This window comes from Trichoderma asperellum, chromosome 1 (assembly GCF_020647865.1).
Source record: "Trichoderma asperellum chromosome 1, complete sequence".
In the NCBI taxonomy this organism is placed as follows: domain Eukaryota; kingdom Fungi; phylum Ascomycota; class Sordariomycetes; order Hypocreales; family Hypocreaceae; genus Trichoderma; species Trichoderma asperellum.
In genome coordinates, this window is record NC_089415.1 from 5228746 (window position 1) to 5248338 (window position 19593).

At 50.7% G+C, this 19593-nt stretch overlaps 7 protein-coding genes across 7 annotated transcripts; 4 read left to right on the top strand and 3 right to left on the bottom strand.

Moving 5' to 3' along the window:
• Positions 1-3144: 3144 nt before the first annotated feature.
• On the bottom strand, positions 3145-3504 carry TrAFT101_001614 (uncharacterized protein; the record flags this gene model as incomplete). Its single annotated transcript, XM_066126379.1, has 1 exon — positions 3145-3504. One exon carries the CDS (start codon positions 3502-3504, stop codon positions 3145-3147), a length of 360 nt encoding a protein of 119 aa, XP_065982480.1.
• A 326-nt stretch (positions 3505-3830) lies between these two features.
• TrAFT101_001615 (uncharacterized protein) lies at positions 3831-4435 on the top strand (the record flags this gene model as incomplete). Its single annotated transcript, XM_066126380.1, has 1 exon — positions 3831-4435. Exon 1 carries the CDS (start codon positions 4211-4213, stop codon positions 4433-4435), a length of 225 nt encoding a protein of 74 aa, XP_065982481.1. The 5' UTR covers positions 3831-4210.
• Positions 4436-5189: 754 nt separating this feature from the next.
• On the top strand, positions 5190-5468 carry TrAFT101_001616 (uncharacterized protein; the record flags this gene model as incomplete). Its single annotated transcript, XM_024906423.2, has 1 exon — positions 5190-5468. The coding sequence occupies one exon, from the start codon at positions 5190-5192 to the stop codon at positions 5466-5468; it is 279 nt and encodes a 92-aa protein (XP_024762734.1).
• Positions 5469-6657: 1189 nt separating this feature from the next.
• TrAFT101_001617 (uncharacterized protein) lies at positions 6658-8207 on the top strand (the record flags this gene model as incomplete). The annotated part of the gene is made up of 2 exons (XM_066126381.1): positions 6658-6817; positions 8185-8207. The coding sequence occupies 2 exons, from the start codon at positions 6658-6660 to the stop codon at positions 8205-8207; spliced, it is 183 nt and encodes a 60-aa protein (XP_065982482.1).
• On the top strand, positions 7488-11191 carry TrAFT101_001618 (uncharacterized protein). The gene is made up of 2 exons (XM_024899541.2): positions 7488-9116; positions 9175-11191. The coding sequence occupies exons 1-2, from the start codon at positions 8395-8397 to the stop codon at positions 10211-10213; spliced, it is 1761 nt and encodes a 586-aa protein (XP_024762735.1). The 5' UTR covers positions 7488-8394; the 3' UTR covers positions 10214-11191.
• A 2425-nt stretch (positions 11192-13616) lies between these two features.
• TrAFT101_001619 (uncharacterized protein) lies at positions 13617-16668 on the bottom strand. The gene is made up of 6 exons (XM_024905149.2): positions 15453-16668; positions 14995-15208; positions 14895-14928; positions 14775-14833; positions 14359-14423; positions 13617-14097 (listed from the first exon to the last, which is right to left on the bottom strand). Exons 1-6 carry the CDS (start codon positions 16166-16168, stop codon positions 14052-14054), a joined length of 1134 nt encoding a protein of 377 aa, XP_024762737.1. The 5' UTR covers positions 16169-16668; the 3' UTR covers positions 13617-14051.
• Positions 16669-17297: 629 nt separating this feature from the next.
• On the bottom strand, positions 17298-19489 carry TrAFT101_001620 (uncharacterized protein). Its single transcript, XM_024907761.2, has 6 exons — positions 19343-19489; positions 19215-19292; positions 18709-19152; positions 18524-18635; positions 18424-18479; positions 17298-18323 (listed from the first exon to the last, which is right to left on the bottom strand). Exons 1-6 carry the CDS (start codon positions 19389-19391, stop codon positions 17791-17793), a joined length of 1272 nt encoding a protein of 423 aa, XP_024762738.2. The 5' UTR covers positions 19392-19489; the 3' UTR covers positions 17298-17790.
• Between the last annotated feature and the right edge of the window lie 104 nt (positions 19490-19593).

A 19593-nucleotide genomic window follows, 5' to 3' on the forward strand; every position in this document is an offset into this window, starting at 1 on the left:
ATCCGGCTAACTAAATGCTCAGGTGAGAGGCGTGTTAATCCCTTCCCTCTCTTTAGCGCACCCTTCAACGTAGGCAAATGAAGATTCGCAATATCCCAGGCTATTTTTTCTGTTTCTTATTTTATTTTTTTCAGCTTTTCAACGCGCCAGGCAATAATTTCATGCAAGCTACTATTTTAGCACCTCGTCCAAGTTCTTTTAAGCTCGCGCCCGCCGGGGACTACATCCGGAAAAGCTGAAAGAGGTTTGGGAAGTTCTTCACCGCCAGTATCATCCGCTCTAAACTCCTACTTCTTTGTAACTCACGGGCGATACCGGAAAGCGTAGGAAAGGGAAGTCAAAACAAAAAAAAAAAAAAAGAAGGGCAAAGGGAAAAAATTCAAGTCTTCGGCAAAAGCGGGAACTGGTGCCACAAGCGCACTTGGAGTGATGATGGTTGAGATCAAGTGGTAGCAGCGCCTAACAAGGACAAAGAGAGGCATCGGATGCCATGCATGCTTACGGAGTCAATGCTCACCTACCCAGGTTCATTCATACGTACTTGTACAGAACAGTGGTAGTATGCACATATGCAATTCGTATACGTGCCGGGTTGTCTCTCTGCGGAGCGCAGCAGGTAAAAGGAGAGCGGACGGCGATAGGTGGGCGATGCTCTGAAGATGCAGTCCTCCCCCATGCCAACCTTAGCACATCAGACAAAGACGCCTAGACGTCCACTGACTGGCTATGCTGCGATCCAACCCTGGCTTCCCGCCGCCTGCCTGCAGCAGAGGCATGCAGCTGCCTGTGTGAGAGAGGTCAAGGGTTTGAGCCTCAGGCGTGCCAGGCTTATCCAGAAAGTGCTCGCAGGCCGTGTTCAACAGCATCGCGTGTTTTCCCAGTGAGACATAGAGCTCTGTGGTGCGGAGTATGTACTCCGTACAAACAGATCCCCCGTTTCTCTTTCATACGAGTATTGCTGGCAGTAGTAGTCCCAGCAGTAGCACCATACTACCTACTACTCGTATTTGTAAATGCCGTTGACCGAAAATCATGAGTGAGACATTGAAATATCAGTCCATATGACGAAGGATTGCCTTTTGACATGCCCCCATATGTGCCGTCGGAGGTGTGCCGCTTGCCGACTTCTTTTCGCCTTCTCCCAGCTTTTTGATCACACCGACTTCTCCCTCATGAGATCTTGGTACGACAGGCCACCTGCTTGTTTGTTAACTTGTAGTAGGTATCCATGACTCTCATGACACTTGTTTAGAAGCCCTGCCTTATTTGAATGAAGCACAAAAGGCTTCTACGCATGTTCCGCGTCGCGGTCTGTTGTCTGTCGACTCCGTGATTGGGGGAAGCTCGTGGTTCAGTATCCATCAAGATCCATCAAGTCGATTCACCGCCGTCGATTTAGCTTGCGCACTATCAATCCTTGTGCAGACATGTTTCAGAATGATTATCCACAGAAAGCTTAAAGGCGGTGATGCGTAGAGCTAGAACTCGTAGCCAGAGCGTCTCGTCCACGTGCGTCTTCTTTTCGTCTTCTCTTCTCTTTGCTTTTTTCGTTTGCTTCCAGGGTAGGGTCTACAGGCAGGACCCCGGTCTCCATACGCATTAGCAAAAGCTTCGTCCGGGTTGTGATGCCCGTAGGCAAAGAAATGGGGCTCTCCGGCGAACGGCGTTCGGTGACTCATCTCCCTAGGTTCCGCTTGTCTCCCGTGATGCGGACAGTGAGCGTAAAATTCGTGCTTCTGCGTCGGCCATGCGAGGAAAGACAAGATGCCTGCTTATTCTCTCCCCCTAGCTGTTCATATTCTAGCTTAACCGGCACTTTCCCAGCCGCTCTTTCATATGCACACAAGTACCGCTATGCTTATCATTTCTCTTCGGTAGCAGGTGTTTGGTGTTTTGTGCAAAGGCGTTCGCATCGAATTCTTCGCCGTTGAGAGTGGAGCTTTGGGCGATACGCTTGATCGAAAATGTAATCGCAATCCAGCTGCATATACTCCGTACCTGCGCTCGTCAACTGAAAACCACGCTTCAATACTGATATCATCCATGCTCAACAAGACTGGACTTCTCTCTGTGCCTGGCTAACAAGGCACTAACAATACCTCTTACCGCATACTACTTGAGTGGAGTGGTGTTGATACTTTGGATGACAAGAACGGAACGGCGCTGGCCATAATACAAGTGGTGTTGAGAGAGACACTGTATCATGTGTGCATCCCGAAAGAGCTTATGTTAGCCAAAAAAAAAAAAAAAAAAAAAAAAAAAAAGGCTCTAAAGTATGGTGGCTCATAGCCGTGAAAGCCCAATACTTGGCTTTTGTTTTTTAATGCTTCGTATAAAAGGGTGGGTAGAATCTTCCAAAGTACCTGTTCTGTTAGATGCCACTCAGTATCGGATATTTGCTTCATACGGTGTCCCTACAAGTAGCACTTCGTACTGTTGAGCTATAAACGTAGCTCTTGCGTATGGCGCCGTACTAGCAAACGGAACACTAACGGTAGAGACAGGTACCCGTTTCGTGCTCCATCCCTGGTGGGCGCTCGCGATGCTGACCGCACATTCGTAGCGTGCATGATAACCCCAGCTCAGCTGGGACTCTAGCGCACAATTATGAGGGCTATATCATTTCCGGGTTCTGGAATAGCTTCAGACAGACATGCCGGCAGCGTTTGTTTCGATGTTTTTAGCCTCTGGCTTGCGCCAAGGAACAAAACCGGCCCACCAATTGCTAACCAGCGAGTCAAGACTATCTTGACCGGACTTGATATCGACGGGCGACTCTAAGCCGAAGGGAGTTCTGCGTAGACCGCTTGTGATCACCGCGGGCAAATTCATCAAGCTACACATCCTTACGACCTAGACTACTCCTACTATTGCAGACCATCTTTGCCTAGCACAAGCACTACCATTCAGTTAGTGCTTGGCTTTCCTGCAAGGGTGACGAGTGTATTCATTAGTAAACCGACAGACAATATTGAGCAACATAGCTGGCTGTGGACTGTCAGCCGCTGGTTGGGCGCTGCCGTCAATGCTGCCGCGGAAGGAGATAGCTCTGAATGGCTACAAGGGGGGGAAAAAAGAGAGAAAAAATGAACGAAAATCTTCAGCCGAGCCAACCGCAGTGATGGCCCAGCCCTCCCCCATGAGTCAAGCTGCTATCACGAGATAAGGAGGGCCGAGGAAAAGCAGAGGGCCCTCTAGAATAGGTACCCGTCGTATCTCCTCACAGTCAAGAATGAGCTGCCAAGTTGGGTACTCAGTCAAGCCTGAATTTTCGTATCCTTTTCCCATTTGAATTTGGGGCTCGGACTTGGGCAAATGGTGTCGAACCAACATTCGCAGGTACGTATCCACAGGAGGCGCAGCCAGAGCCTTGATGAGGGAGGTGCTCTGTACATCCAACTCTGTTGATCTCTCCATTGGTCTTGATTCTGGGCCCCGTGCAGACAAGATACGCAGATACGTAGTTGGACACAATTGCAGAGATTGGGGTTTTATGATTTGCATAACCCCAGTACGGGCTGAACATCAAGCCTGCTTTGTTGTCTCGCTAGAGGCCATCCAGGTGGCAGTCAATCATGCAATCGCTTATGACTGAGACATGATCAAGACAAAAATCTCCTCTGACACCGCCGGGAGACTTTTCCTTGGACAGCCAATGGGCGAAGTTGGGCCGGATGGCAGCCATGGCCAAGCCCCAAGTTTGCCCTCAGTCCCAGCGGAGGTTACTGGCAAGAAGGCCTGAAAGACGCACCGCCGCAGTTGAAAAATGACCAGCAAACCAGATTCGAATGGAGCCAGGACGCTGTTCTGGTACATCTGGGAAGCCACAGTCTCAATGCTCAGTGTCAAATCCGGTGAACTTGGCCATGTTGATTGGTTGGCGACGCATGCACTTAGGGTCTTGTTAATTGGCCGTTCTTGACGCTTCCCACAGAACACAGCAGCTCCCCCGAGGCATTATCCAGACGGATATGATGATCTCGTCCCCCGAGACCAGGTATGGAGGCGTCCTGTCCTTCGTAACTTCGTGGAGGGCTGAAGATGCATCGGCCTGACGGCCTAAGGGGTGAGAAAGTAGTGTCGTCGATGCCTAACGAAGACGGACGCGCACGCGTCATGAGTAACCAAACAGATCGAGTGTGATAGGCGCAGCAAGAAAAACACACCGACAAAACAGACAGCGGAGAATGGTGCAAGTTGTCGGCGGGCCATGGCCGCTTCATATGCGGCCATGGCACAGTGGAGCCCAGGCGCCTCTTTGGTTGGAGGTCTCTGGGTCGACGACGCCAAAGAGAGACCAAGGCCCGTGTTGGAAATATGCACCAGCCACGAGAGCCCACTGCGAGGCAGCATGGCGCATGATGATGGGCAGGACAAGGAGGAGCGAGAGCTAGAATCGTATGCTGAGTTGGAGAAGATGGGGCACAATCGATAAGCGATTATCTAATACCTTCCACTGCGTGTCAGTGTTGTCCCCGTCCGGTTGGTGAGCTGCATTGCTAGGTACCTAAGGTGTGCTGCTGTACGTACTGTACATACCTCCCTCGCAACCCAGCAAAAGCTGTAGCAGCAGTACGCCATGTCCGTGCATTGCCTGATACGTGTTGCAGGATGCGAGGCAGCGTCAAAACGGCAAAGCGGATGACATTATCGTGTGCTTGATATTGGCTGCCCAGCTTCCGGGACATCCATTAGTCCTCTAGCTCGATCCTTACTAATCCGGGTCAGTACTTGATGGTCGGTGCAAGGCCGTACGTGCGCGTGAAGTACCTCACGTAATCCAAGGTCAGGTGCTGCGGCGCTCGCTTTCTGGCAGCCCATTACTGGTCCACTGTACGAAGGCCCCAGTGGGTCTCCATGCTCGTACCTCACCAGCTAAATCAAGCGAAGAGGTACATACAGGCCTTGCTTGTCAGCCCACCCCGTCGCCCTTCTCGCGTCTTTCAGGTGGGCTGTCGCAGTGCATGAGGTCCAAACCACATCAGGCATGACTGGCCTGGGCCAAACGCTGCGTCTCGCCTGATGGGTGCCATGACACCTCCCACGCAGCCCCGGTATTTGCCTATCGATTTGATGGCCTGTGACGATACGATACGACCGATAGAGGGAGAGAGGGGGAGGGGGTTTGTGAGAAACCGTGGAGAAGTGAGGGGATTCAATGGCCAGACAGAGCGCGCGGCCACATCACGATGACCAAGAGACGCCAGCGCCAGTGGAATAGAGGGCCGCTCCGCTGTGACTGGCCGGATTCGAGGCCATCTACTCCATCGAAGCTCTACCAGTGGTTCACAGGCCACTACTTTGCACGCCAAAGAAGCAGGCGTTTCGCACCGTCGCCCTTAGTAGAGCGCACACTACTGGCCCGTCCCGAGCTTTTGAGTGGTCACAAGTCAGCGGGTATGGCGTCCACCCGCTGTCCGGGTCGTGCGGGAGCGAACAACGCCGTCCATTACTCTCTTGAGTCCTGAGGAGCAGCTCATTCCTTTGGGGGAAGGGGGGTCGTCTGAGAGAGTTGGGTCTCAGGAGCTTGATGCCCAATCTGCCAACCTTTTCTCGGCGGCGCGAGACTAGCATGCGGGCACCTCTCATTCGCTCTGTCTTGGATCTCATCCCGTCGTTGAGCCTATCCATCTTGGATTCTGCCTCCCGGCGTCGCGGATGGCACCCGTCATGGCCCGCTTGCCGAGTCTTGACAGGCTCAATCATGGGCCATGGACATGACGGAAGCTCATTCGTTTCAGTACCCGCCCTGCTTTATGCGAGTCGAGCCAGAGGCAATTTTTCCTATCCTTTCTCTGCTAGTAAGGCGGGTGATGGGTTGACCATGGCGTCGTGGGCTGAGCGCTGCTGAACTGACTGACTGGTCATGACGAGGACCGTTGCTTATCGATTCTTGAATCAGGGCGACCTTGGACACAAGGCAGCGGCAAAGTTAGTACGGTACCCAGTGAGGCGCAACCTGAGGCACGTAGAGGCCGCTTCGAGTCACAAGAGACAGCTGCCCCCAGGTCGATCAGGTGTGCGGTATGGTCATTGTGGTTGGTGATGGCCATGCCGAGGCCTGCTTGAGACAGACAAAATAGTCGAATAGAGTACGAAGTACGGGACAAGATGCTCTGCTAAGTCCCATTCCGAGTGCCACATGAGAAAGAAAGAAGGGGGCCAGGGCCAGGGATCAGCCCAGCCCAGAAATGGTGTGAACGCGAGAGCTCAATACAAAGCAGAAAGATGGAGAGGGCTAAACATAGCGGCTATGACATACTACTGCTGCATCACATCTACCTACATACAGGTGCTGCTAGCACCCTACTCATACGCACGAGTACGAGATACTGGTAGGTATGCCCACCACCGCAGCCCTAGATAGAGAGATCCATTGTGCCATGCTCAAAGGGTATAAGGGATGCTCCGTGTGTGTCCAACTCGCTACACGCACGCACTCGTGGGCTTTGATAGCACTAATCGTACGGGCGCACTGCCGCTTCAGAATGGAGTGCGGAGGATTACAAGCATGGTGTTATGGAAAAAATAAAATAAAAAATAAAAAAATAAAAATAAAAACTAAAGAGGCGAGAGCCAAATCTCACGACAGGCACCCCTGTCCAACGCCGGCCCCGAAGACCAGGCCCTAGACAAAGCCCGTTTGAGCCCGACAGCATGATGACGAGCGCCCACGACGCACTAATACTGCTCATACTACAAGAAGTAGCAGTAGTACGGAGTACGAAGTACCACTATCGACAACGACCGGCTGTACTCTGTACTCTGTACTACGCACTCCAACTGCGGTATGGAGTAACACCTACATGCGAGCAAGGTATGTACATATGCATTACACATACGCTTCAGAGTACATACATGGGAGCCCAAAGCGTGTACCTATTACTACAGAGCCTAATATTGGAACTGTTCAGCCCACGGACGACATTCTCCTCTCTCGCTATCGCCCTCAGCAGACCCTCCCGCGATTATTAGCCCGAGGAGATTTCGACGCTGTCATCATGCCAAATCAACGTGCTTGCACGGAGATATCAGCCTAGCAACAACTATCAGTGTGTGGTACGTACCGGCCCTCGGCGCAGGCGATGAAGCACAACGCCTCCTCTCTAGACGGGCAGCTCTTCTTGACTAAGAAGACGATAACTAAGCAGCTCTGCAGACCAATGACGGATGGATCTCAATCATTGGCTACATCTGACCCTCCTTCGTGCTATGGAGCACCCACTACCCAGTTGCAGCTAGGCATTCATTGCTACAAACGCCCGAGTACATATAATCGAAATCCCCTCCTCCCATCTGCTACCTTTGTTCAGTATCCCAACTTTGAATCCCATTCGACGCCCTCGGTGCTCTTGAGCCGTCTTTCGTTTCGTGTTTGTCTGTATCAGCAGCAGCAGAAAGGAGAGCCAGAGAGCAGCGGCAGCAGAGGCCTCTCCAAACACCTGTACCACGAGATTGCATTTCAGTGAGTCAGTTCCTTGTTTTTTTTGTGTGTTTTTCTTTCCTCCGTGCCCCCTCTTCCCGGTTGGTGGACGACGACTGTTTGCTATATCCTTGATATCATCGTTATCATTATCATTATTACTACTTCAATATCATCCTATTGAAGCAATAATGATAATAAACCGCCCTCCTGCTCTCCATCTTCCATCTTCCCGCTGCCTCTTATCAGCCATTTCCCTTCCATTTCTGCCTATCCGGCGTCGTCGATTTATTTTTATCTCTGTCGCCGCTCTTCGCCTGCACCTCCTCTCTTGCATGTTTTTTCCCACTACCACCCACTGGCCTGTCCACTCTCCCGCACTTAAACTAGCCCCCCCACAAGCGCTGTCTTAGCGCTGTTCTGATTCCCTGCCCTGCTCCCTCCTCTCGATTCCCGCACCAAACCCAACTCCCAGCCTTTTTGGCAGCGGCCCGTCTTATATCACTCGACCCTCCCGCACTCTGTGGTCTGCTCATCACCCTTCAACGCCTTGACGGCTTCATGACCTGCATTTGCTCTGCATTTCGCTGCTTCTTCGCCCTTCCCCTTTGGTCATAACCATCCATCGTTGTCACGAATCACCGCAATCACTGCCTACGCATGCTGCCTGTGGTCTTTCTTCATCTTGAACCCGCCTCACATCCGTCACAACAAATGAAAAGGCCGTCTTGATCGCCTTCGCTAACATCTCGTCTTTTGAGACTATCAGTATATCAGCATTTAACGACTACTGTGCTTTTGTTCTTCTTCATTTCAGTTCTTCTTATTTCCTCATTTCTTTTGCTTCTTCTTTTCTTTTTCTTCTCGGGTCGTCATTTTTCTTGTTCGGTTTTTGACGTCGACCTCTGCAACCTCTTCCCTCACTTTTCGGCCTTCACGCCGCTCCCACATAGCCACAAAAATTCGTCACAATGAACGGCTACTATTCAGCATCTATGGCTATGGATGCGAGCCAAGAGCAGAAGTTCTTCAAGGCAGAGGACAACGGCAGCTTAGACGACAGCCTTCTTGACCAGAGCGGCATTGATTCAGGACTGGATCTTTCTCCTCCCATGGACAGCAGGCGAGAGTCTTTCGGCATCGGAGGGCCTCTCTTCTCTCCCAAGACCGAAGATTGGCAATCTGTCGATATGCAGTCGCTGCCCTCCAACAACCCCTTCTACGAACCTCACAGCACCAACCCCTACATGCGCTTCGACCAGCCCTCAGCCAACCCATTCATCTCATCAGGCAATCCCTGGGCCATGAACGGAGGCTCAGGCGCGGCCACACCTTTCCAGCGCTTCGGTGGCATGGCGACTGATTTTGACGCCAACACTTCCATCTTCCAGCAGCCTATCCACGCTCCCACTCCGTTCCCCAACTCGGGCAACATGTTCGCCAACTTGGCTGATGGCCAGGCTATGCAAGATGGCCAGGCCGCTGCCAAGAAGATGCAAGATGGCAGCCCTGCTATTCGGTCGCACAATGATCTGCGACGCGGCGATGGCATCCGGAAGAAGAATGCTCGTTTCGAGATCCCCGCGGAGCGAAACTTGAGCAACATCGACCAGTTGATTGCCCAGTCTACGGATGAGCAGGAGATCAAGGAGCTTAAGCAACAGAAGCGACTGCTGCGAAATCGCCAAGCTGCGTAAGTACATTCATCAAAACTCCAAGACCCCTGCAGTAAAGCTAACCGGTTCTACTAGTCTCGACTCTCGACAGCGCAAGAAGCAGCACACTGAGCGCCTGGAGGATGAGAAAAAGCATTTCACCGTTGTCATCACTGACATGGAGGAGGAGCTTGCCACGCTCAAGGCCAAGGTTGAGCAGCTCACTCTCGAGAAGCAGCAGTGCGTCGAGTACATCGAGACCCTCGCGTTTGAGAAGGACGAGATGATCCGCACTCACACTATCGAGACTGGTGAGCTGAGGAAAAAGGTTGGTATCCTGACTGACCACGTCCAGCGCCTGGAGAGCAGCATCCCCCCTAACGCTGCTGCTAATGACTTCTCCGGCTCTTACGACGACATGGACATGGCCGGCGCCTGGGATAATGGCTTCCTCAACGACTTTACTGATGAGGTTAAGCCGCCCATGGCTATGGCCAAGAAGGACAACAACCCCTTCAACTCTGACAGCGAGAAGACCTCGTCCCAAGGAGGCTTGCTATTCATGCTCTTCCTTGTTGGCGCTTTTGTCTTGTCGAGCCGCTCGATGCCCTCCATCCCTCGCGTGTCTGAGGATGTCCGAGTTGCATCAGCGAATCTCCTCGACAACGTCTTCAAGGATGCCGGCGTCAGCGCCTCTCCCAGCATGCATGCCATTGCTCCCCAGCCTTCCGCTGCCACTTGGGGCCAGCCCGTTAGCGCTAGTGTGATGGCCGGCATGGCTGCTGATGGTGTTGTCGCACCGTCCATGCTTGTTGAGCTCGGCGATAGCCTTATGCAGCCCTCACAAGAGCAAACGAACGAGCAGATCTTCTCCCTCTCTGCTGCTCAGTATAACGGTGTTAGTGACCATGACTTTCTCCGCCCTGGCAGAATGCCCAGCAAGACTCGCAAGAACCTGGCCCAGGCTCTTGCTGAGCTGCGGGATAATGCTAAGCAGCTGGGTGCCGCTGAGGTATATACTCGCACTCTCCTTTGGGACCAGATCCCCAACGACGTCGTCCGAAACTTTGCCAGAATGGTTGTAGAATGCAACAGTGCTCAGAATGGACAGCAATGCAATGAGGCAAGATCATGAAAGAATTTTAAAAGACCCGGCGCGAAAGAAGAAAAAAAAAACGAAATCTCACGATGACGAATGAAAAAATGGCTACAGTAATGACGCAGAAACCGACTTCTCCACCCTTGCTCTATTTTGTCTTGGTTTATTTCATTTCTTTGGCAACCTTTGTTACTTTCTTATTCTTCTCTTCTTACAGCCATATCCGCGATCGGATGAGCTGGCCATTTTATTTGAGTTGCTCTGGGGCGGCTCCCCCCACATGCGCATTATTTGAGATTATTTGCTCACGCATTCACCAACATCTTCTTGAATTTGAACAAACCGCTTTCTCATGAAAATCATCTACTTTGGAGTCTTCCACGATTTCTTTGCGGATCTAGCGAGCGAGCAAGCGTTGCTTTTTATTGGCGATTGATTTTGATTTGGCTTCTTTTCATTGTGTTTTTCTTTTCTTTGTGTTAATATTTGGACGGCTTTTCAAACCTTATTACATGGTTTCTACCCTACTTTTTGGGACCCTTTCGACGATTGGCGAGATGGGACATAAGCAGACGCAGCAGCACTGCAAGCATGCTACAGGCCCCAGTCCGGTGCATGCTTGTACTACTTTTGAAAGGCATAGCTTTTCGGGTATTGGAAATATAGGTGCGGGATGATACCTAGCGCCAAAAGAACGATTTCTACGAGGCATGTCGACACAGATTGATGACAGAATGGAATTCTACTTGATGATAACGAGGAAGAGCACCTGGAACGGGCACTTCTGAACGACACTCTTTTGAAAACCCACCATAGGGACAAGATATATCCCTAGATGGCTTTCCTTTGTACTTGGGCGGCATATTGGAAATAGTTTTTTTTTTCTTTTACTTGGAAATAGCAGCCACGACGATGGCCTATTGGGTTTTGACGACATATTTTCTTTTCAGATAGCTTTTCAAATATGAAAGCGGACAAAATGGTCCAGCTTTACTTTACATTCATCATGATTCCCGTCTTTCTCATTTCCAGTTCTGTGACTGCTTCTAAATCCGCCTGTACGACTCCCCTATACTCGGGTGCCTTGCGCCTTTGTGTGCCTACTAGAGGGCTAATAACAAACAACGTCCTTACCCGAGCCGCGAGGCGCAACACAAGTATTTCTTGCTACGTAAAGTTTGCAGACTGACCCGGCCATCTGCCACTTACGCATAGCGTCCATCCTGGTATCATACTTCCATGGATACTACAGCCCCGTGCTATCACCGCCAAAGCATAGTACCTGGGGCAGAGACGACGAAAACAAAGGGGTGGGGTGCGTGAGACAGACCTGGAAGCGATGTGATGCAAAGCGGCCATGCACTGGTTGTGGCTTGTCTTGGACTGAAGGGGGGGCCAGATATTGGGTTGACATCACACCGCCAACGAGGCAGAGGCTTTTTAGTTGCTTCTAGTCTAGGACTTGAAGGTTGGAGAAGCTGCAGGCCTAAGCCCTTTCCGGGAGGGTTGTGTCTCTTTGATGGAGGGATAGGACGAGATGTCCATGAAAAAGCGTCCAAGTAGAGCCAAGGTGCCATGCGCCTGCCGTGGCCACGGTGCTACTACTACCTCCGCGTCGTATTTGCTATGGGCTCTATTCTACCTAAATTGCGCGGAGCGTCATGGCTGATGTTTTTCTCATGCTGGCTATTACCAGGCAGAACAGGGCGTGGCTGGCTGATACGCTGATCATTTGGCTTGTGTTGAAGGGAGAGAAGGCATCACGAGATAACTACTACCTAGGTACTAGGTAGAAGATACATTTTACGCAGTAGGTACCTTGGTAAGTTTGGGCCTGGAAAGAGTCGCCTAACATGGCACCTTCCTAATACTCCAAATACTTGCCATCGACGCAACTTCCCGGAAGTGAACAAGCAAACAATGGAATTAACAATTAATAATATTTTTCTCTCTGCTGAGTCGATCCAAGCCAAGGCGCCTCTCTCCTCCCATCTCTCCTCTCCATTCTTCCATCCTCCACTTCCACCTCCACCTCCACCTCCCTGCCTTTTTCTTCCATCCTGCATGCCATCCATCTCCCTCATTCGTCATAATTAGTACTAGCCCGCCAGCTGCATCCACCAATCGGCGAGCTATTCTTCATCTGCAAGAACTGATCATCTGCTCTGATCTCAGCCAATGCCATCTCAGGGTGGTCACAAACTCGGTTTTGGCGAAATAGATGAAACAGCCACACACGCTGCCAATGCGTACACGCGCACATTTATCCGCTCACACGCACACATTATCCAGACGCATCCGCTTTAGTCCGGACGAATAACAGCACTTGATGCGCCTCTAGAAGAGAGGGCTGGCTCTCTAGCCCCTTGGGCCATGTTTTCTGTTGCTCTATTCCTGGCTCTTCCCGTCTTCCGTCTTGTTGACACGCCAAACGCCATGCTACGCCACGCCGCTACACCCCTCGGGCCGATCCTGTTGGCCGTGAGGCTAGAAAGCTCTTTGACTCAAAGCCACGCTGCCACGAAGGCCCCAAGGTACCATGATGCCAAAGCACCAATTATCATTGTGCCCTGCTATAAGCGTGCTGCTATAATGGGCGACGGGCAGTCAGTCAGTCACATCTCTCCTACATACATACTAGCCTACCTACTTCTAAGTGAGTGATGCATATACGCATACCTGCATACATACACACATAGCGCATGTACAAATAAACGCACGTACATGCATCTTGCATGCTTCGTACAGAAGCTTTACCTGTCAAGAGCCAATTATACTAACAAGTCGTCTTGGTCCCTTACAGCTCCAGCAGTCATGCCACCTCCGCTACGAATTCCCCCCTACCCGGAACTATTAAGTGAGTGCCTGAAAGCCTCATCAACTGCTAGTCCCGGATTTCAATGCCGTAAATGACTCGAGAATTGATACCCAAAACCCAATGACCATTCATAAGCAAATTTTCAATAGCGAGAAAGCGAGAAAGCGAGGGAAAAAAAAAAAAAAAAAAAAAAACTCAGAAGAGCAAGGCTCAGCAGCCCACCCGTACTAGGCCTCGATATATGGCCAACTCCACAACAACAGACAAGTCGTTTTCTCTTCCAGCCAATCTAGTTGCGACAGCTGAACAACACATACATACGTGCCCGCCTACATACGTACATCATGTACATGCCTGCACGCATGCGTAAATGCCACCTGCATGCGCAATCAGGCATCAAAACGATCCTCCCGGCTAGGGCAAAGCTGGTAAAAGAGCCGCTGCACCAAGGCATCGCCAGACCTATAATCCCATTTACACCAATTCTCCGAGCCACATCTGCAGCTTTCTCCTCTGCTCTCCTCTTTTCATGCTAAGTAAGCCCATGAGAATTTAGCAAAGTGAGTTATCAGCTGGGTGCTGCTCCTTTAGTGGCTACGAACATGCTTCGCGAACACACGATAGACATACAGTTGCAGGGCACAGTGCCTTACAGCCATATATGCTCGGACATTTACATTTCATATACACAACCAGACATCCTACATACATTCAAATATACATGCCGTAATCGCCGTTATATGAGCCGCTCACAACGCCTAAGTTATACCACGCCTGTGCTGCAGATGATACAGCAGCGGCACCCCGCAAATGTGAACCACAGGCCGCAGGATGGGTCACAACGCTGCCTCTTTACTCGCTGATTAGAGAGCCACCTAGTGGGCACGGAACGCAACAGCAAGAAAGAAAGGAAGAAAAAAGTCCCTGGACCACTTTCGATATCTCGTAAAGGCCGCGGGAGAAGAGAAATAAGGGGAAAAGGTAATGAAGCTTAGAGGTGGAAAGCGCTATTGAGCTCCATCGAGCGAATGCGATCTGCTTGCCTGTGACCCCCCCTTACTTCTTCTTACCGTTGCCGGGATCGTACTTTTCTTTCCATATCCTACAGACGCGTTAGCCATTGACTCGTCTTTGGGGCATTTTTGCCTTCCAGCTGGGGCTGGACTGTGTAGCACATCACAACTCTGCGGAGCTCCTGGCTACAATCGTGAGACTGCACATATTCTGGGCGGAACAATTTGAGCAAGCTGCACGAATAAATCTTGAGCGAAGCCCAGTCACTCGGAAGTGATGCATCACAGTACACAGAGTGACACCCACAGCTGACACGACGGATGAGTATGGGTGCGTTTTGATAACTTACCATGAATTTCCTAGTGTCTTATTGCCAGCTTTCTCCGCCAGTCGATAGTACCGGGCTGCAGCATACTGTACTCCCAAGTAAGGATTCAAACATCAGCCTCATGTGACGGACCAGTATCTGTGGAGAGGGGGAGCACGACCAGTGGCCGTGCCATTTTCTGCTGGGCTTGCGCAACTTGCGCCTCCTTGCTTGACCTCTCTTGCCTCATCGGTACCCAAATCTGGGCCTGGTGAGTCGTTGGGCATCAACTCCGCCTTTGTCAGCGCAGAAACGAAGCCAGAGCCAGCCAGACTAATGACTGGCAAGCCACAGTCTACCTGCAGTGCTGCTGGCCCCGGTTGAGGCTTGATCTCTTTGTTGTTGTCATCGAGGAGGCGAAGCTATGTCATCGATATCTTGACTAATCGCAAACGTACCTTATCCTTTTTACAGCCATAGCCCTCCAGGTAACACCAGGCAACTTCGTTCATAGCGTCTTGGCGCCCCGTCAGCATTCGAGCATATATCCGCTTCTACAGGTGCATCTCATAACTCACCAGAATCGCCCAAGTTCGCTGCTGTCTCATAGTACTGTTTCCCCCGCGGTTCAGTATCTAATCAGATCAGCCGACCCCTAAAGAGGGAATGAATACATACCTGCTTTGCGGCGATTGGATCTTTTCCGATGCCCCAGCCGTGGCGGAAGCAGTTTGCCAATTCGAAGATGGCGAGGACTAGCTCCCCCTTTGCCGCTCCTCCCTTCTTCAGACCAGCCTGGATCGCCAATTGTTCGACTGATGCAGCATTAGAGGCTGCTGCCGTTAGATAGTGGACCGCTCTCCCAGGGTCTGGCGTGCAACCCCAACCGTGCCTGTTAGAAGAAAGCATAGCGATTAGTCCGGAGCTTTTCTTCATCTTCCTTGTTTCAATTGCCTAGTAATCATATGACAGTCATGTCACGTAAATCAATGGGATGTGATATATGAGAGCGTGCTCAAAGGGGACAAATGCGGGCTGAGCCGTGTCTCTCAGTATTCACCGGCGGCAAGCAGCATATCGCCACCGCGTGATAGGAGTGAAAGGGCAAATTGGAATCCGGCGATGGTAACACTCACCTGAGTGCTAGTCCATAGAGGACCTGGCTAAGTGGATTATTGGCGCCGCTCTCATCTGCAAGGCGCCCGAATAACTTGGTGGCTTCCACATAGTTACCATCCTCATGCAGTCGAATCGCCTCCTGAATATCGGCATCGATCTGTTTGGACGAAACTTGTCCCGAGTGCACCGAAGCGCTTCGGCTGCGAGGGCCGTCTAGACTCATGTGCGCCATGCCGTCTGCGGCATCCCTTGAAGGCGGCCGACTCCTCACCCGATCATTCTGCCCGGCTAACATGGTCGCCCGTTTCTCCCACTGCAGCTCTGCAGCATCTCTATCCTGCACGTCGTTTGGGACCACAATCTCCGGTAGGTTCTGGGGCACATGGTCAGAGGTCTCAGGCGCGCGACTTAGGTGTAGCCTATGGGAGAGGCGTCTTGCCGCGCTCTCCTTCTTGGACTTCTGACTGGTCGAGGAGGATGCAGATGGGCTTCGTGATTGATCCGAGTGGAAAAAGTCAAAGCTTCGCCTCGACTTTCGGTGCTCTCCGCTTGTTGACGAGGGCGATAGCAAGCCGTCATTGTAGCCCAGGGCGTTTTCGTCCGGCGGCACAATCACCTGTTGCGAAACAGTGTCGGAGCGAATAAAAGTGATGTCCGGACCGGCCAATCTTGCATCTGCATCCTGGCCTTGCTCTATAGCGTCCTTCTTCTTCAGTGCGTCTCGGAGCCCCATGGTTGTGGAGAAGTAGCTGTAAGTGAATTTCTTTCCCCCTCTGCTATTAATTTGATTCAAAGCAGGAAATAAGAACAAGCGAGACGCAACAACAGCAGCACCAAAGCTTTGTATATCCCCGTAGTAGTGATGATGTGAATGAGCTAGCCAGTGATGCTTAGCCCTCGTTTGTCTGCTACCCAAAATAGATCTTCCCCCAGACAGCAAGTACCAGCTGTTCTACGTCGTAAGAGATGAGTACAGGCGATATAGAGGTGGACGAAGGCAGTCAAGCTGTGGCTGAGGCTGAGCTGAGCTGAGCTGATGCAAGTACTTTTGTAGCCACCGATATGCGGGCAGTGTCCCCTGTAGCGCCGTATTACAGCGCGAGTGCTTTCCAAGCCTTGTCTCAACGCCTTTTGAAACGAGGTCACGGAGAGGCAGATAACCAAAGCGTCGTAGCAAGAACAAAGAATTCTCGAGTTTCCCGCGCGGCAAAGAAAGAAGAAAGTCACGCGCTGCTAGGCGCTGTTGTGAACAATTGATGGATGAGGTTAAAAAAAGGCCAGGCGCCGTCCCTTTTTGAAACAGGGCCGTTTCGCCGCCCCCCTCCAAAATTCCGCATTATGGAGTCGAGAGGTGGTATTCTAGGATTGCTCCAAGTCGCCTGTTCCTTGGCACAAACTGGGCGCCGCGACACTAATGTTCCCGTATTTTTTAAGCACTGGAGATGATGGGCCCGAGCAAGACAAGGGGCTGAGTGCGCTTGCTGGGGAGATGAAGATGAAGAAGGCGGTTTTGGGAATAAAATAAAACAAGAACTGCCTGCCTAACCCCAGCTAAGGTTATTGTTCGTTATATTGCTGCTCGATTTCATTTCCTCTATGAATTCTCCAGGGGGAAGCGCTGTGGGACGGCCCTATCTGGGCTATTTTGGGACGCCGATCAGTGATCTCTTTTAGAGGGCTGCCTTCGCTAAATACCTGGTAGGTATGGGGATGCAGGACAGGGGTAATGGCGTATTCGATTAATAAGGGGGCGAGAATAATAGAATCATCCATTTTGCGGTTTGATGGCACGATAATAATATCATGGAATGAGTGTTTACTTTAGTTGGTCATTCTAGAGAGTGTTTTTCGAGAAAGGCAGACAGAGCATAAGTAGGACTTTTCTCATAGCAGGAGAACAAATTTATGATCCTAGTGATTTTTCTTATTCTTCGTTTACTTGATTTTTTTTTCTCAATCTTTTTATCCTCTTTCCTTTACGAACATGTATTTTTCTTTCCTGACAATAAAGTCTTCTCTTCCCTTTATTCTTTTTCTCTTCCTTTTCTCTCTCGGCATTGTAATCATCGTTTTATTTGCACCTCTGCAGCTGTTAAAGGAGGAGAAGAAAACATGATGTTAAAATGCTGAATAAAAGGGTATCTTAGTATAAAGCCCACCCCCAGCCGACAAGAGCGTCATGTCTCGTCGTAGAATTTACTGCTTGCTAAATTAAATTAAAAAAAAAAAAACAAGAATAAAAAGCATAGCATGTAGTCTCCAAAAAAAGTTGAAGGTATGAAACTGCAGAGGCGCTGAATAGTGAACGATTCGACATATCCAAGGACGATGGCCGTCTAATCTACTTTGACTCGGTTAAAGGGGGAGATAGTCCTTTGGGTTGTCAAAGTCAGAGTCATCGGAATCGCCCTCGAGGAACTCGGCCACTTCGTCAGAATCGACATCGTCAGAATCGACTGACTCATCTTCGCTGGAGACATCCTGGGCCTCGTCGCGCTGTTTGGCCTGGTTTCGGAGGACGCTTGCCCTCTCACGATGGAGCAGCTTACATCCTCTGGTTTTACAGATACCGGTATTGCTGAAGTCTGGGCATTCAAAGACGTGGCGATCGGTGCAGTCTGCACCCTTGTCACAGTATCCACAGAAGCCAAATGCCGCACACACGGGGGCACTTGGGGAGGCTTTGGAGTGAGTAAAGGGACAGTCAGGCCGGGAGCATTGTCCTTTGGCAAAGTGCAAACAATTCGGGACACGTTCTGGGGTAAGCTCATGAGAGAGATCGCAAGACTCGCCGTTGGGACACTTGCCGTCTTTCAAGAAATCCTTGCAAAGAGCCACCTTGTCGGGGTCATGAACGTATCGGCAGGCTGGGCCTTTTGAACAGGAACCTAAAAGTCACAAGTTAATGGTTAGTTGACTTCCCCATCTACGCCACTATCTCGTAGGTCTGTAGCTTATTCGGCTGTTGTATTATAAGAAAACAATTACCAGTCGTTGAAAAGATTTTGCATCGTTGATCAAGTTTTTTGACCGTACCGGATCGACTGCTTGCGTTAGTATCGTGACTGTCTTTGAGACGTGAACATACCGGTGATCTTTGACTATCCTCTGCGCCACAAGATTTCCAGTCTTTGTACGATGGAACTTGACACCAGCAATGACAGTCATCTTTGGCGTCATAGTAGGGGGGGAAGGGTCACCTAGTAACGATTAATAACAGTACTAACGGTAATTAAAAAAAAAAAAAAAAAAAAGAGCAGTGACAAAATTTACCGAGCGTCTTAACAAGTTTTTTCCCTCCATCTAAGACGCGGAAGCGAATACCGTTGACCGTTATTTCATTCGTCACTGCGGGATTAGTGCTTGTGCTTGGAAATCCGTCCACTGTGGCCTGGTGGCGAAGGTATTCGCTAAATCGCTGCTTCTCCCGGCGCTTCTGCTCTTGAATTCTTCTCTGGCGAGTCTCTTCGATAGCCTTGGCCCGATTTTGGCTTTCTTTCTCATATATATTAGCGTTTATGAGCTGGCGGTGGCGATCGTTTTTGGTCACCCAGCCCGGTGTCGTAGGAGCAGGGCTGGGGGCGGCCGAGCTGGAGGCAGACCCTGAAGCAGATGCCGAAGCGTTGAGATGCAGTGTTCTGTTGCGGTGTGTGGCGGCTGGCCGGCCGCTGTAGCCTCTGGTCGGATAAGGCGCGCTTGCTTGACGATACGCATTTCCTTCATCCAATGTCAGTTATGCTGCGATGCTGTCTTCCAAGCACTTTCTTAGTAGAACAAACCTCGATGACGCCCAGGGTGATGGGATGGCGGGACGGAGCGGTAGTTGGCTTGCTGACTTTTGTGTCGATTAATTTGGCCTAGAATAGTAAGTGCTATGAAGTCATCGCGAGATCCCCAAGAGCCTTACCAGCGAGTTGACCGATGCGCGCCAACAGCTCTTTGTCTTCGTCTGACATGTTGGCTATTGGTCGTTTCCGGATCGCGAGTTATATGCCTAGTACAGTATTAAGATCCTCAAGGGTATGGAAGATTTGTGTGCACTGATAGTAGCTCAGTGCAGTAAATTATGTAAGGTCAAAGAAATGCAAGGCTACTCAGTGGCGGCTGACGATGAGACATGAGATAAGAGCTCGCTTGACTAGCAGCGAGCTTAGTCAT

Bases quoted from the DNA above. Each gene is read 5' to 3' on its own strand.
- TrAFT101_001618 (XM_024899541.2), top strand. From the start codon at position 8,395: ATGAACGGCTACTATTCAGCATCTATGGCTATGGATGCGAGCCAAGAG. The intron at 9,117-9,174 runs GTAAGTACATTC...CGGTTCTACTAG, and splicing joins CTGCGAAATCGCCAAGCTGC to TCTCGACTCTCGACAGCGCA.
- TrAFT101_001619 (XM_024905149.2), bottom strand. From the start codon at position 16,168: ATGGGGCTCCGAGACGCACTGAAGAAGAAGGACGCTATAGAGCAAGGC. The intron at 15,209-15,452 runs GTGAGTGTTACC...TTCTTCTAACAG, and splicing joins CTCTATGGACTAGCACTCAG to GCACGGTTGGGGTTGCACGC. The intron at 14,098-14,358 runs GTAAGTTATCAA...ACGCGTCTGTAG, and splicing joins AAGACACTAGGAAATTCATG to GATATGGAAAGAAAAGTACG.
- TrAFT101_001620 (XM_024907761.2), bottom strand. From the start codon at position 19,391: ATGTCAGACGAAGACAAAGAGCTGTTGGCGCGCATCGGTCAACTCGCT. The intron at 19,293-19,342 runs GTAAGGCTCTTG...TTACTATTCTAG, and splicing joins GCGCATCGGTCAACTCGCTG to GCCAAATTAATCGACACAAA. The intron at 19,153-19,214 runs GTTTGTTCTACT...CATTGGATGAAG, and splicing joins TCACCCTGGGCGTCATCGAG to GAAATGCGTATCGTCAAGCA.